Source organism: Lynx canadensis, chromosome B4, assembly GCF_007474595.2.
Source record: "Lynx canadensis isolate LIC74 chromosome B4, mLynCan4.pri.v2, whole genome shotgun sequence".
Taxonomy (NCBI): Eukaryota; Metazoa; Chordata; class Mammalia; order Carnivora; family Felidae; genus Lynx; species Lynx canadensis.
In genome coordinates this window covers 12513073-12529105 of record NC_044309.1, presented here as the reverse complement: position 1 = coordinate 12529105, position 16033 = coordinate 12513073, and the positions used below count along the sequence as shown (strand labels likewise).

The window sequence follows — 16033 nt, the reverse complement described above, 5'->3', positions numbered from 1 at the left end:
GAGAAGATTGTACATAATTCTTTTAGGTCATCTTTTTCTTCCAAAAAAAAAAATAATTTTTTTTGTTTTTTTTTTAAGTTTTATTTATTTATTTTTTGAGAGAGTGAGAGAGCACGAGCGAAAGCAGGGGAGGGGCAGAGAGAGAGGGAGAGAGAGAGAGAGAGAGAGAGAGAGAGAGAGAGAGAGAGAGAGAGTTCCAAGCAGGCTCCACCGCCAGCACAGAACCCAGCGAGGGGCTCCATCTCACAATCGTGAGACCGTGTCCTGAGCTGAAATCAAGAGGCAGACGCTTAACGGACTGCACCGCCCAGTTGCCCCTCAGAACCACTCTTAAAGTTAAAATTTATAAAGGTGCAAATGAGGTATAAAGTAAAAAGGAAAGCGTCCTGTCCCTTTCATACTCTCCAGTAACAACCATTGTTAACAATAGAGGGGTGTGTGTGTGTGTGTGTGTGTGTGTGTGTGTGTATTACAATGAAAGAAATATGGGATCGTGCTATGTAATATAAGGCTTTGTAACTTTTTTACATAACTGAGTCCCCATTTATTCCACAAGAATCGAGTGGCTAGTTTGAGGCAGGCAGTAGACCCTAGTTGTAAAGTAGTGAAGGAAGTCACCGTGATGTCAGCCATCATGAGTTTACAGTTTGTCTGGCATGTAACCTCTAAATGACTATAAAAGGGTCATTTCATTCTTTACAGATACGTAAACATACACCATAATTTCGTTATACCGACATGCCATGATTCATTTATCTAGTGCTCCATTGATAAATGTTTGGACTGTTCCCAGCGTTTCACCAGTAGGATGCTGCTGCAGGGAATAGCCTTGTACTTGTGTCCTTGGTACTTGTTGGGATGTCTCTGTAGGATAAATTCCTGGAAGCTGAATCGCTGAACTTCCCTCCAGAAAAAGGTCCCTACCAACAGCATATGAGAGTGACTGTAACTCTATCCCTTCACCAAAAAAATGGGTTTTATGAATCTATAGCCTTTGCCAAATTAACAAAGAATTTCGCAGTATTTAATTTCCATTATACTAATAATTATGGAGATAAAGGAATTTAAACTATTTCTCTTGTGAATTACATGTTCGTGTCCTTTGCCTTGTTTTTTATTCTTAGTATTTGTCTTCCTCGTTGATTCACAAGACCTCTCCCTTGTATTTGGGATTTTAACTCTTTGGCTCAGTTACTCTTGAACATTGCTTAGAGTGGTGGCTTCTGACCTACTCACTTCATGATGGCTACAATTACTTATCCAAGGAATATTCAGTTGGGCAGCCACGTTATATTTATTATAAAATTTTATTTTCCGTGATATAAGAACATTCGGGGAGAAAGAAGCAGGCCCACTCTTTGAATTGGTCGAGGAACTTCAGCTTTGTTACATATCACTGTTTCATGGAAAACCTTTGTTGACTTCCTGTCATTTGCAGGATAAAGTAAAAGCATCCAAGGCCCTTCTGTTGTTCACTCTACCCACTCAGTGCCTTAACTCCAAGTTAGCTTATTTACCATTGCCCATCGTGTTTTTCTCTGCCTTTAGACTTGGTTCAATGCTTTTCCAACTCTTTTCTCTTCCCAAAAGTGCCCGTGGAAATGCTGGTCATCTTTAACTGACCACCTCACATCTCACCGTCTTCGTGAAACTGGCCATAATCCTCTCAGTTTAAAATGATCTCTTCCTTTCAGGGCACCTGGGTGGCTCAGTCAGCTAAGTGTCTGCCTCTTGATTTTGGCTCAGGTCATGATTTTGCAGTCTGTGAGTTCAAGCCCCACATAGGGCTCTGGGATGATGTTGTGGAACCTGCTTGAGATTCATATTCTCTCTCTCTCTCTCTCTCTGAAAGAAATAAACATTAAAAAAATCTCTTCCTCCCAATTCCTGAACACTTGTCATTTACACAACGTCCAAGGCATTTATCACACATCCTCTTGATTTTGTCTGTTTTGTCAGTTCAGTCACAGACACTATAGATGTACTCCTAGAAAGTGTAGCTGGGGCCATTCAAAAGCCTGACTGAAAAAGCTAAGCCCTTTGCCTTCTGTAATGGGCCAGCCGCTCCTCCCGCTGGCCAGTGCATTTTCAACTGCAGACTGTAACTGGGACCCGGTGGTGTTCCATGGGCTGCGGGAATCTGCACATCTTGGTGGGTGGAGAGCAAAGTATAATACTGGCATTTATTTTTTAAGGTAAAACATGAAGACATCAAAGAAGATTGTTCCCTTGGGGACTTTGCCCTCGAACTGCTTGTAGGTGTTTATTCTCCTTGTAGGTGTTCTTTGAGGACACCTTTGAGAAGCAGCTTGACAGCCCATTTTTTACAGCTTTCCAGTGGATTCTATTTTTTTGAAGTATGGTTGACATACAACATTATGCTAGTTTCAGGTGTACCACCATAGCGAGCTGACAACTGGGTACGTGACTCAGGGTTCACCCTGGTAAGCGTAGTCCCCATCTGTCACCCGACAGTATTATTGACTCTGTTCCCTAGGCTGTACTTTCATGACCGGACGTTTGTACCTCTTTCGTTATGTTGATTTATTTTTGAGAGAGAGACAAAGACAGAGAGAGCGGGGGAGGGGCAGAGAGAGGAGGATCCAAAGCGGGCTCTGCGATGCAGGGCTCGAACTCGCCAGCGGAGGGATCATGACCTGAGCCAAAGTCCAGACGCTTAACTGACTGAGCCACCCAGGTGCCCCTGGATGTGTGTACCTCTTAATCCCCTTTACCTGTGTCTCCCAACTCCCCTCCTCTCTGGCAACCACCAGTTCTATGTATTTAAGAGTATGTTTCAGTTTTGTTTGTGTTATATATGTTCCACATAGAAGTGAAATCACATGCTATCTATCTTTCTCTGACTTCTTTCACTTAACATGATACCCTCTGGGTCCATCCGTGTTGATGCCAACAGCACGATCTCATTCTTTTTTATGGCCCATTTTGAATCTCGAGTCCTTGATTCATTTCCTGGTGTATCTTTGCTCGTTTGGCCTTTAATAGGCGTCTCAAGCTCTTTTTGCTTTGAAGGCCTATTTTCCAGCTCAGATCCATGGCATTCTGTCTTGGTGCTTGTCCTGGCCTCACATGCTCAGCCTTGGACAGAAAGAGCTCCAGCCTCCCACCCTGGCAGCAGGTGTTCGCACTGGGTAAGCCTGCCATTCATCAGCAGAGGGACATCATACCCTTAGAACTGCCTGTACAGGGGCGCCTGGGTGGCGCAGTCGGTTAAGCGTCCGACTTCAGCCAGGTCACGATCTCGCGGTCCGGGAGTTCGAGCCCCGCGTCAGGCTCTGGGCTGATGGCTCAGAGCCTGGAGCCTGTTTCCGATTCTGTGTCTCCCTCTCTCTCTGCCCCTCCCCTGTTCATGCTCTGTCTCTCTCTGTCCCAAAAATAAATAAACGTTGAAAAAAAAAAACAAATTTAAAAAAAAAGAACTGCCTGTACAGTCCTGTGTCTCCACTGCTGGACTGTGCACTCCTCAAGGGGAGAGACTGTAGCTTATACTTCTCTTCCTCTTTTTACGCACACAGTGTCTCATATTCAGTAGTACAATAAATATTTATTGAATGGATGAATGAACCTGATGTTATCTAAACAGACTTGAAAGGAACTCAGTTGCCCTTTAAATGAGAATGCCGTGTATACACTGAGCTGCTAAATTATTTTCCACCTATAACTTCCAGTTTAACAGGGTCCTCGAACCTGTGCCAACATGTACACAGTTGAGATACTTCTTATCATAGTATTTGATTCAACCAGTTACATGATTCTGTAGCCACTCTTTGCCTCTTTCCATCTCTGTGGCATTTAGAATATGTTGTGTGCTGCCCTTGGAGTTCCTGAATGCACTCCAGGGACTGGCTCAGGAATGTGGGTTCTGGCACACTCTCCTCCACACGCTTTGCCCTGCTTTATTTATTGGGGTTTCGCTGAAGGTTGCATTAGAGAAAAGGACGCCCTTGGAAACCAGTGCTCTGTTCTATAAACTAATGCGTTTTCAAGCCATTTTTGCTGAGTTAGAATGTCAGCCTTGCGTGTCCCTTGTAAACATGGCTCTTGTCCCTGAGGGTGGCCAGGTGGGACCTTGATAGCATCTGCACGTCAGTATGGCCTTGGGAGGAGGGTGCCAACCTCAGGCCTCAGAGCACAGAGTCTGCTTCACATTCCTTCACTCTGAGCCCCGTTCGTCGAGAGCTGTAGCGCTGGCGGGAAGGACCCTGTCCCCCCTTCCTGCTCTTCCTGTCACCGCTGTCATCTTGCCGGCGGTGGGCGCGTCTTTTCTATGACATGGCTGCGCGCTGCTTCTACTAGGATTTGAGAGGAGATGTTTAGACTGTCTGGTACAAAGCCTGAGCCCCTTAGTATTTCTCAACCGATGCCCTCAACTTTTTCCTACTTTAACATGTCGTTACCTGAAAAACGCAAAGCATTGCTTGAAAGCATTCTTCTTTGTAAGTATATTCAATGCCGTGCAACCACCACCACTGTTTCCAGAACTTTTTCGTCATCCCAGAGAGAAAAGTATTCTTGTCACTGCCGGGGCACGTGTTCTCGGACGCTGCTCTGCTGTGTTGTTGGTGTTTACGGACTGACTGCGGGGGTCCTTTAAGACCATGGGTTGCCCAGTCTCCTGGGATGAAGAACTGTGTCCCTCCTCCACACCAACCCATAGTAGTGAAGACCAGTCACCCAGTAACCATAAACTTATTTCTCGGTGAAATACCCAACTTGTGTAGCCTGTCCTCGTCCCTTGAATCTTCCCTGTTGACTTTTCACGATCTCCTAAAGATTCTCGACGGCCTCTTTAAAACAGTACAGAACTGGACACGATACTGTAATGAAAGTCGACCGGTACTGAATACGGTGGGAAAAGTGCCCCTCGGTTCGGTTCGTGAAGATTCTGCCCTGTTGCGGCACGTGACCGGGTGTGGCACCTTGGCGGTGGACTGGATGTTGGGGGGGGTGGCAGGGTGGGTTGGAGGTGACTCAGTTCTGACCAAGGCGACTGCCACTTGCCCCGTGGTAGGGAGCCCAGGAGGGATGGGGTGACCCACTTTGCTGGCTTGGAAACAAATGAGCTCAGGGTTCTTTTAATGTTGAAAGGGGCGGGGGGGGGGGTTGCACCCTTTGCACACTAGGTTGATAGGAAATCTGGCATCTCTGTATAGGGTGTCCTTCTAGCCCCTGACTTGTTAGTGATCCCCAGGGGCTTACCCAGTCCAGAGGACCAACTCCTGCCGGTAGTAGAACAGTTCTGGGGTCAGCTTCATGTACCACGGGGCTGCAGCCCCGCTTGCCTGCTTATTATCTGGATCTTCTTTGTCAGAACTAGGCTCATTATAACCTGACTCCGCAGCAACCTTTTTCTCTAACTCTGCCCGGTGTTAGTATCCATCAGTCACCCAAGCCAGAAACCGTGGCTTTATCTTTCACGCACCCTTCTTGTTCACCACCCTCGCCCCTGGCCCCACATCCAGTCCCTCACCAGGTCCGTCTGGTGAAGTTCCTTAAGTGTCTCTCTCCAGCCGCACCCCCTCAGTCCTTCCCCCAGCCTTTAGCAACGACACCGTAACTGGTTTTCTCTCCCCACACCACAGCTCACCACAGTTTTGCCAGAATTGTTTTTCTAATAGATAGCTCTGTGTTGAAAGAGATAATGAATCTAAAATTGCCCAGAGTAATAGCCCAGTATCTCCAGTGTAAAATTATTCTTCCTTCACCTGGCATGTGTGGCCCATAATGGGATGACCTCAGTGTCCATTTCAGCTCCATCACCTGTCCTTCCCCACAGAGAGCTTGAACTCCTGGCACACAGAACTGCTGTTCAGGAAGAAGGAGGAAGATGCCAGAGCTCTGTGACATCAACTCAAACAACAGTGAGCTTACTGCTGGGGCCGGAAGCGTGACATTTTGGGGAGCCACCATCCCCAGCCCCAAGGGAATGGGGAATGACCAGCTTTCACCCGGGGGCTACAGGGAAAGCAGGACCCTCAGGGAAGGCCTTCAGCTGTAGGAGGAAGCAGGGTCATAGAATAGTAGGGCACTTTGCGCCCTGGCATCCCGGGGTGCACAGTTAACAGTTTGGAGTCAGCCAACAGTCCAAGAAAAATCAGGATCATTTTTCAGTACAGCCAATCGATCTAAAGGGATTTGGGTAAAAAACGTTGACACATTTGGACAGGGGCTACCTTTGAATTTGTACCGGATGATCTTTATACCTTTTGAGCCCATAAGGTGTTTGCTAAATGCTTGTTGAGCAATTTTATTCTACTTTGTCACTCCGCTCTATTTAACATGCTGTTTGCTTATAACCTTAATATTACATTTAATTCTACCGGATTCATTCTGGTTTGGATAAGCCATTTCTTGCATTCACTTAAAGTTTTATGGAGGGGCGCCGGCCGGGGTGGCTCAGTCAGTTGAGTGTCCTACTCTTGATCTTGGCTCAGGTCATGATCTCATGGTTTGTGAGATCAAGCCCCACACCAGGTTCTGCACTGACAGCATGGAGCCTGCTTGGGATTCTCTCTCTCCTGCTCTCTCTCTCCCTCTCTGCCCCTCTGCAGTGCACTTACTCTTTCAAAATAAATAAACTTAAAAAAAAAAAGTTTTATGGAATACCTACTCTACATCGACACCAGTACATTTATGTTGTAGGGCAAAGATATGATTGTTTCATGAATCTTCGTAGTAAGACGTTTCTAGATAGACCTGACATGTTCACATACAGTCTCTTGCTATATGTTTATATATCACCATCTTTTTCTTTTATCATCCCAGACCGTGATGGTCTGTGTTGTATATCCTTAGTTAAGAGGATATACAAGTTAAGAGAGTTCTGGCCAAGTTAAGAGAGTTCATGTATGAGGACTTATTCTGTATGTATTATTGTGCATATTGTGCCTGTATCTGTATGTGTTATGTAAAGACACATGATCTGGTAGAGTCTTGAAATTTAGCCAAAGATAGAATTCAGCCTGCAGTTGTAGACCTGTCCAGACTCAAAAGAATTTCAGTTAAGGCTGTTTTACCTTTTAGTAAGATTTCTTTTTGTTTGTCTTTCCTAAAAACGTTCAGCCTCTTGGAGTTGAGTGTAAGTAAAGACATACATTTGGAAAGAAATCAGGAAATGGCACACATTTCCTTATAGAATCATGCTCTGGAACTAGCCTGTGGCTCCTGGGAGCTTCCTTTTCCCGGCCTTATACATGGAAAAGATGCTGACTGATTCCAACTGGAAGGACAAGTAGACGTCAACTAACACTTCCAATCTCAATCTTATACACTTCCCACCATTTCAAGTCAAAGAACTGCATGCACCCCCTCAATTAAAAAAAAAGAACAAAAAACAGTGGGCCCCATGTGAGGACAGAAGAGGCCCGCCGGTTCTGAGAAGGGTTCTTGTGACCTTAGAGGCATCAGGTACTCTGTGAACATCCCACATCCCCCCCCGGCGCTGCTGTGCGTCCCCCTTCAGACCTTCCTTTTGTGATTCAGGAGGCCAAAGTCGGGGGGCCCGTGGGTGACTTATCTCCTGTTAAGCAGCAGGTCAGTCCAGCTGAGGGGAGTCCAGCCCGGGCCTGTCCGCTGGACCACAGCAGCATCCGCTGCTCGAGCCTCCGCCGGCTCGTCCGCTTGCCTGTGTTGGGCACCCGCTCCCTCCCAGTGTATGCGCGCTCACCCCGCTTCTTAGGCCATCCCTGCGTTTGGCCTTCAGGTCTCATTTCTGACCCTCTGCTCCATCCGCCCCCAACGTGCAAGGCAGCGTTTCCCCTCTCTCTGCCGAAGCCCATCGTCGCCTGCAGGTGCAATGAGGCTTCAGGACTCTTCCCCAGGGGGGATGCTCAGGGCTGCTCCCTGCTTCATTGGCCAAAGGAGGGACAGTTCCCAGTGGTTACCCTGAGACCATTTGTACACGTCAGGTTGTCCTCTAGGGATGCCCAGCCCGTCTCCTCTGAAAGCCTCTTAGGTCACCCCTTCCTCCACCTTCCCCAGTCTCTCCACTGTCCTCTCGTTGACTTTTACAGCTCTGACTTCTGCACCTGACTGTCTTCTGTGCTTTAGAAGGACACCGTGCACCGTGTCCTGAGTGAGGTCAGTCGGGTCTGCCTTGGCCTCCTTCGCAGCACCGTGATTTCCTCCTTGGGCCCTGCCAGCTCCTGATTTGTCATTTGGTCGGGTTTTGTTTTGACTTTGGAAGACATGTTTCTAAACGTTTGCTGGGACAGCCCACACCCAGAGGCACCCTTTAAAGTCTCACCTCTTCCCCTGGACTCACCCTGCGGCATAAGCTTCTGGTCCTCCACACAAGCATAGAACGTATGTGAAACTCAAAATCGTATGTTCTTTCTGGTAATTTTCAGAACCGAGAAACTAAGGTTGCAACAAAGCAGATTTGCTTTTAGAAACTTCCAGAATCCTGTGACTTTCTTTCTCCCCCTAAAGACAGCACTTGATCGTCATAGAGCTCCGTCTCCAGAGCAGAGGTGGAAGCTTTGAAAAGACAGCATCCCTTTTGCTTCAAGTGTCAGGGTCTGTGTGGAGAAGTAAGCTGGCACCGACTCAAGACCCAGGCAGAACGCGGCCGAGTCGGCGCGGCTCTTGCCCGGGCGCCAGGAGGGAGGGGAGTGGCAGCCACCAACATTGCCAGCTACGATCAGTGTGCTGCAGCCTGTGATGCGTGCACGACTTCCCTGCTCTAGAAAATGGAGGATAAAAACCCCACAGGAAAGAAGCTTCTTGCCCAGATGGTGTTGTTCACTAGCCAGGAAAGTTACGTGTTTGGGTGCTGAAACTGACACCAGTTTGCCTGTGCGTTTCCTTCCGAATTCCTCCGGGAGCCCTTCAGACACACCCTGCTCCCTGCACATCCTGAGGAGGTCACAAGTTTTGCTGGCTCTGCATTATTTAAATTGTGCTTAGTCATCCATTCCCATAAAATCTGGAGTATCACTTAGTGTTTCTGTATTGTAATTTTCACAGGTGTTTGATATGAAAAGAGTCTTATTACAAATGAAAATATTTCTCCTCTCCTCTCCTCAAGCATATACCAACACATAACAATACTGTAAATTTGGAAATCTGTGTCATTTCTGTGTTCACCCATGTTGGATATCAAAGGCAGAATTAATATTTTTATTACCTTTTTGAAAATTGGGGATACTTATTTCAAAACAGTATATAAAAGTTTCTTTATAGTCAGTAATGTATCCATACATTAATTAGCTAAATACCTAACCAGGCAACACAAAAATACCTAGATTCATTGTGTAGTTACTAATTCTACAGAGAAACCTGGCTTATACGATGCTAAGTGCATTAAAACATCATTTATATTAAATGTGCTGTATTTATTTGCAGGAGCTATGTAGAAAAAGCCTTTTCTTTTTATCATAGTTTAAATTTCAGGCATTTAATAGAGTGACTGTGAGAGGCTTTTAACACCCAGATTAGAGGGGGAAAAAAATCCTGGTATAAGACTTTTATTTTAACACCCAGATTAGAGGTAAAAAAAAAAAATCCCCTTTTCTCGGTCTTTGTGAAGATACCAGCTGATGCACAGTTTAGTAAGATAAGATGTTCAAAAAAGCTCCTAATAACATCCTGTAATGTCATTATTTACAGTAAATATTTTACGTCTGTATAATTTGAGAGTTATCTTTAAATAATATTTATTAAGTACCCCTAGTGCAGTACAGAGATACCTTAGTTCAAAAAAAAAAAATCCCCTTATGGAAAAGGAATCTTACTTAATGTAAAGGTTCTGGAGGTCTGTTGCACAACAGTGCAAATAGCATTAACTGAATGGTGCCCTTAAAAACAGTTAAGATGGTAAATTTTATGTTACGTGTTTTTTAACCACAGTGAAAAAAACAACAACAACAAAGGTGAGGTGGGGTTCTCTTGTGCCTGTAGTTACAAAGTGGAGGTGGCAGTGGTCTGGGCAGGTCCGTCCAGGGAGACGTAGTTCCAGGGGTGTCTCCCCACCGTGAGTTGGGGCCAGAGAAAGACAAAGCCCTCCTCCCATGTCTTGGATGTGTCTGTGCTCCTACAATGTCATGTCTGAAGGTGATGCCCCCACTGACAGTGTCTTACTGGAGTGTGACCTCTGCCAATGGTCCTAGGCATTTTCTTGCCTTTAATTTTTATAGATTAAGTTTCTAGAAGCTTGCATCTGGACTCAGTAATCATTCCCATTTCCAAAGAAGGGGCGTGGTTTTTTTTAGTAGTGGATTATTTTTTCTGCTCATGCACAGTGATCTCTTTGGCCCTGTTTCCATTAGGAAACGAAAGCATGGAAATTAAAAAACAAATTACAGGAATGAGAAGATTACTGAATGACAGCACTGGGAGGATCTATCAGCGTGTCGGCAAGGAAGGAGAAAAATTAAAAGAAGAACCCCAGGATTTGGATTCAGTCTGGCCTCCGCGCTTGAACTCCACTGCTGAGGCCCCCCAGAGCCTCCACCCTTCTTCACGTGGAGCGTGGAATGAGTTACCGCCCTCCAGCGGGCAGTTCTCAGGGCAGTATGGCACCCGCTCTAGAACCTTCCAGAGTCAGCCCCACACCACTGGGAGCTCCAACGGTATGGTTTATCAGACATTGAGAATGCTCGGGGCCGTGGGGGGAGAGGGCTGTCCAAATGTTTTATATTTCTAAATATTCATCGTGGGTTTTTTTTTTTTTTTTAATTTAAGTGTATTTATTTTGAGAGAGAGCACGCACGCATGCGTGCAGAAGCAGAAGAGGAATAGAGAGAATCCCAAGCAGGCTCCATGCTGTCAGCACAGAGCTAGCTGGACACAGGGCTTGATCTCATGAACCATGGGATCTTGACCTGAGCCAAAATCAAGAGTAAGATGCTTAACCAAGTGAGCCACCCAGGTGTCCCAAAATATTCAGCATGGTTTTTGAGTTCAGTACATTAAAGCCTCCCCTAGTCACCTGCCTTAGCTGAGTTACACTAAGAGAGTAAAAACTGGAATTGAGAAATAAGAGAGACTGAGGCTTTATATTAGAAGTGACGGTTTCTTCGTAGAGATTTTAGCTCCTCGAGAGGTGAAAGCTACCATTTGCCAACATACAGATATTATTGCCATGAAAGACAAGCATTAGGGCAGAAGGAGCTCACTTTGTCATCAAAAGAAGCTTCTGGTCGTACGGTATGTCATTAATACATCCTCTTGCTTTATTCGCTTTTCTGCATTGTGGGAAGAAGGGGGTGGGAGACACCTGTCCCAGCATCCTAGTGACTAGTGATACCTTTGCTTTAACCTCACATCCCAGTAACTGAACCGGATGATCCATGTCGTAAGACTTGCTTCAATTAGGGCTGAAAATTACCCTTTTAGAGTTACATTTCCTTAATTTAAGTTCCTAATTGTTCAGGGGAAAAAAAATGGCAATTTTTCCCTTAAGGGAAAAGAATTGATATTTTTCTGGACGTGTTAACTTACCATCTGGTTACTTGCTCCATAAATTAACGTATGGATGCGCAGATCCGTCGTCTCTGCAAAGAGAACAAGGAAAAAGCAAGACCGCATTTTCAGTTTCCTTGAAAAGTTAAGGATTTTTCTCCCACGTTCGCTATTCCTTCAAGAAGAAGAGAATTGTTTTGATTTTTTTTAACACGATTTGCAGTAACCAGTTCAGGCATAAAAAGCCATCCCGAGACACTGCCGATGAGGGACCCCAAGAGATGTATGGCGTCTTCTCTTTCTCTCAATATTGCATAAGCCAGGATCAGGTTCACCTGCTGGCACGCTTCCAGGTTAGGGGACATGGCTCTTGAAAGACTCCTCCATGAAAATGAAAAGTCAGTTCTCCTTAAAATTAGAAAATGATTTATAACAAGCTGGAAACGGTTGGTTTTGTCCTCTAAAAATGATCAAGACAGCACTGAGAATAGTGACTAGGAATATTCTCTAAGGCCCTCCTAATTTGACTGCCGTGGAAGAAACAGTAAGAGAAACAGAACAGCCCTAGGTGTGTATGAGGCTAAATAAATGCCACATCAGTAAGTTGTGGGTGAACAGCGTTCTGTTTTCCAGTCCACAGCAGGCATGGTGGATTCACTCTGGAAAATGTTATTAACGTTAAAAGTTACAAACCTAAGTTCCCCCAGGTTGGTTTGAAAATAGATTTTTGCGTTTGTCGTTGGCATTATTTCCAGTAGAAACCCATCACATAGAACTGTGACTACTTAGAATTCCATTGAAATTATTTGCAGTTTTAAAGCTGTAACATCTCAGTTTGCTACAACTTTGGATGTAAATAATTGCATTCCTCCAGGCATTAAGTTATCCGTATGTATGCCATGGTTTTGCCGTGAATTTTTTTTTTTTACAGCATCCACAAATAATGCATACAGTGGGATTAAAATTATCTGTAGTGTATGATAACAGGTATAATTGGATCAGTGCCTTAGAACTTTCCCCCTGCACCTCCGACAGCAGTCACAGTGGTCGGATTGGACACAGATGCTGGAGGGCACGCTGCGGAAAGAGCAACTTTCCAAATGTTCCATCGTGTTCCAAGGACAATGGGACAATCTGTGTTTACCTAAATAGGATCGTTTTATTAAGGAAAAGATAACTAAATTTAAACAGAGATAAAGAGAGTAAAGTGAGGGAAATGTAGGATAGGGGAATGGAAAAAAAGGTGCATGAAGATTGAGCTGGAGAACAGCCAGCAGCCCAACACCCTATAACCCACCAAGTTCAAATACGTCCTCCCATAGACACCCTGCTCCCCTGGCTTTTCCCTGCCCCACGCATACCACCCCCAGAGAGTACTCTCACAGTTTTAATGTGGTGACAGTTCCTAACTTGGGAAAATGTGCTTAATACTACAAAACTATTTTTAGGGGCGCCTGGGTGGCGCAGTCGGTTAAGCATCCAACATCAGCCAGGTCATGATCTCGCGGTCCGTGAGTTCGAGCCCCGCGTCAGGCTCTGGGCTGATGGCTCAGAGCCTGGAGCCTGTTTCCGATTCTGTGTCTCCCTCTCTCTCTGACCCTCCCCTGTTCATGCTCTGTCTCTCTCTGTCCCAAAAATAAATAAAAAACGTTGAAAAAAAAATTTCAAAACTATTTTTAATAGTTTGACACATTTAATTTTTTTTTTAATGTTTATTCATTTTTGAGAGAGAGAGAGAGCACGAGCGGGGAGGGGCAGAGAGAGGGGGAGACACAGAATCAGAAGCAGGCTCCAGGCTCCCAGCTGTCAGCACAGAGCCCGACGCAGGGCTCGAACCCGTGAACCGTGAGATCATGAAATGAGCTAAAGTTGGCTGCTCAATCCCAGGCACCCCATAGATACATTTAATTTTTAAGGTGAATGTTTATAACATGCAGCGACCAGGTGTTTTTTTGGAAGGCTTGTTCTCAGAGCTGGTGTTTCTGTGCAACATAGTGTGTGTTTCTAGTGAATTTTTATGGGGGTGTGACCTGAGATGCACTGGTTTGGCACTAGGGAGGCCTGCCCACAGCGCATCGTGGGCGCACGGTCAGGCAGACTCCACCTCCCGCCCCATGAGCCGCCAGGCACCTTACAGTGCAGAAGCCTGGATAATTTAGGTAAAGTCAGACCCCAGCATTTAGGTGGTAACAGTTATTGGATACGTTTTCCTTACATGCTTCAAAATGCTGTCAATATGCCTTCTTTTTTTTTTGATAATTTATCTTCAAATTGGTTTCCATACAACACCCAGTGCTCATCCCAGCAGGTGCCCTCCTCCGTGCCCATCACCCACTTTCCCCTCCCTCCCACCCCCCCCCCATCAACCCTCAGTATGTTCTCAGTATTTTTTCCTCTTTATAATTTTGGTGTTGACCTTCGGAGTATGCCATTCTTTTCTTTGATGCTCAGGAGAACTTCCAGCAGTGAATTCGTCAGGTGGATCAAACTGCTGTACTTGTAACTGCCAGTCAACGTTGCAGGCCATCCTCCAAGAACTCAGGACCATGCGGAAATTAATGCAAATTCAAGCAGGTACGGAGACCGGGCCTCGGGTGGAACCCCCTGATTTGTCATGCGTATCTGACATCTTCCGTCAGGATGTTTGTTTTGTTTTTGGTGGTCAGCTCTTCCCGCCTCGCTGTCTCGCCATGCTTTTCCAAGTGTCCGTCTTCTCAGCTTTTTCTACAACGCATTTTTCCTTTAGCAAATCTAGCTGATTTGTTACTGCTAACCGTGCTACTCACGTGCCGGTGTACGTGTGCTCCACATCATTCACGCCCTCGTCTCCTAGGACTTCACAAGTGTCAGTTACTTGAATTTTCAAACAGTCGTACTTGAAGGTGGGCATCATTCTCCAGCTCCCTTCCCTACTGTGAGTCGACAAGGAAGTTCACATCAGGAAAGAAAGTGAGGCTGACTCACCTTCACCTCCTGAAGTGCTCTGTGTGGGGGCTGTGTGCTGGTCGGCAACCCCCACGCCCGTCCCGCCCCTTCTGGGGCTGCTGTGTGACAGTAGGGAAGCCACGCACTGTTGTCTAAGGGCCGGGGCGGGGGAGGGGGGGGGGCTCTCGGGAGCGTGGGCTCTCCTGGCGGAGACATTTAGGAGCATGAGCACTCCGAGCTCCTGCCTGTGGCTTGTCTCCTGGATAAATATTCAGGATGTGGAAGCTCAGGGACCCCTCACGTCTCGTCTTCTTTATTTACGTGACGCCTCTCTTGTTGTCACAGTGAGTGCGCAGGGTGGGGTCCGAGTCCCAGCTCTCCTCGGGAAGCTGTGTAACCTCTCTGCGCTCCGATTTCTCGTGTGTAGCTGGAGCATTAATACCTAACTCGCAGGACTGTTTTCAAAATAGAAGGGGTTGGTAAATGCAATGAGCTCTGTAAGGGACCATCCAGGCTCTGGTGTTGTTCTAGAGACCAGGAGCCGTTCATCTTGAAGGCTGGGGCATCATGACAGCAGCTGCCGTTTCTAATCTCCACACATGGGGGCGGGGGGCACGGAACTTTTTTGTCACAGGTACGGAAAATAATAAATCATTTCACGAAGGCCTCCTCTGGTGAGGGAAAACTCCTTGAGCAGGTAATAGCACAGTCGTATGTGACCAGCATCCCCACCCCTCCCCTGTAAAGAGATTCAGGAAGGTCATCGCTCAGAAATCGTACCTGGTGCCATTTAGTGAATTCTAGTAAAATTTGAATATTCATTGATGTGGTTTTGATATAAAAAGCTTAATAGTTAAACACACCCATCACCCAAGAGCACATGAAAGTAAGGTTTGCAAAAGGCCGTCTGAAAAGCAACATCTAATTTCATGTGCTGAATTTGGTTTTAGCCCAAGGAAAGAATAAGCATTTTGGTCAGGCCAGTGAGCATGCAACTCCCCCTGTTCTTCCACGGTAACCTGTCTTCTCCTTGACCCGGCAGAAGGTACCATCTCCCAAGTAAGGAGCTCAGAAAGAAAGGTTCCTTCATGATGGACAGGTTCTTTTCTCAGAGGAAGAGTGTGTTAGCACTTCAGAAAATATGCATATGAAACCGTAATGATTTATTTTGTTACTTAAGCTCCTTACTACTGAGATGGCAAACTGCAAATTGCAACCATCTAAATCCTCGACGGAAGCCCTTTTGGAATCTATTAGGTAAATGCCACTTTGTCACTGTGTTTCCCTTTCTGAACGTCTGTAGGTGAGGGCGGTAAGCAATGCCAGAGCTGTAGGATAGCAGAAAGGATAAACTATTACTCTTTAATTTCCGTAAACTTAAGAATTTGTGTAGTGTGGGTAGATTTACTTAAGACTTATTGCCTATAAAACTTAGACTTAAATTATATTTAGAAAGTTTTGCCTTTACTTTAGGGAGAAAGGGCAAGGAATAAGATGAAGCGATACGATCTGGATACAAGAGACTGTGTCTAGACTTGCAAACGGAGAAGAAAAACTCAGATGGTGCCTGTGTTAAACCAAAAGCACTTTCACTTTTAATGTAGAATAGTGAGTCTTCTTCTTACTATTATTATTATTTTGCTTCCATTGTCCATTTAACCTTGGGCATGGAGGCCTGGCCTTG

At 45.7% G+C, this 16033-nt stretch overlaps 1 protein-coding gene across 6 annotated transcripts in view; it reads left to right on the top strand.

Moving 5' to 3' along the window:
- Positions 1-16033, top strand: part of BEND7 (BEN domain containing 7) — a 79925-nt gene that overhangs the window by 16527 nt on the left and 47365 nt on the right. For all 6 annotated transcript variants that reach the window (XM_030321076.2, XM_030321077.2, XM_032593824.1 and 3 more), the window contains exons 3-4: positions 10290-10592; positions 13876-13998. In XM_030321076.2, coding sequence (XP_030176936.1) covers positions 10290-10592; positions 13876-13998 — 426 coding nt within the window. The remainder of the gene's footprint in view (positions 1-10289; positions 10593-13875; positions 13999-16033) is intronic.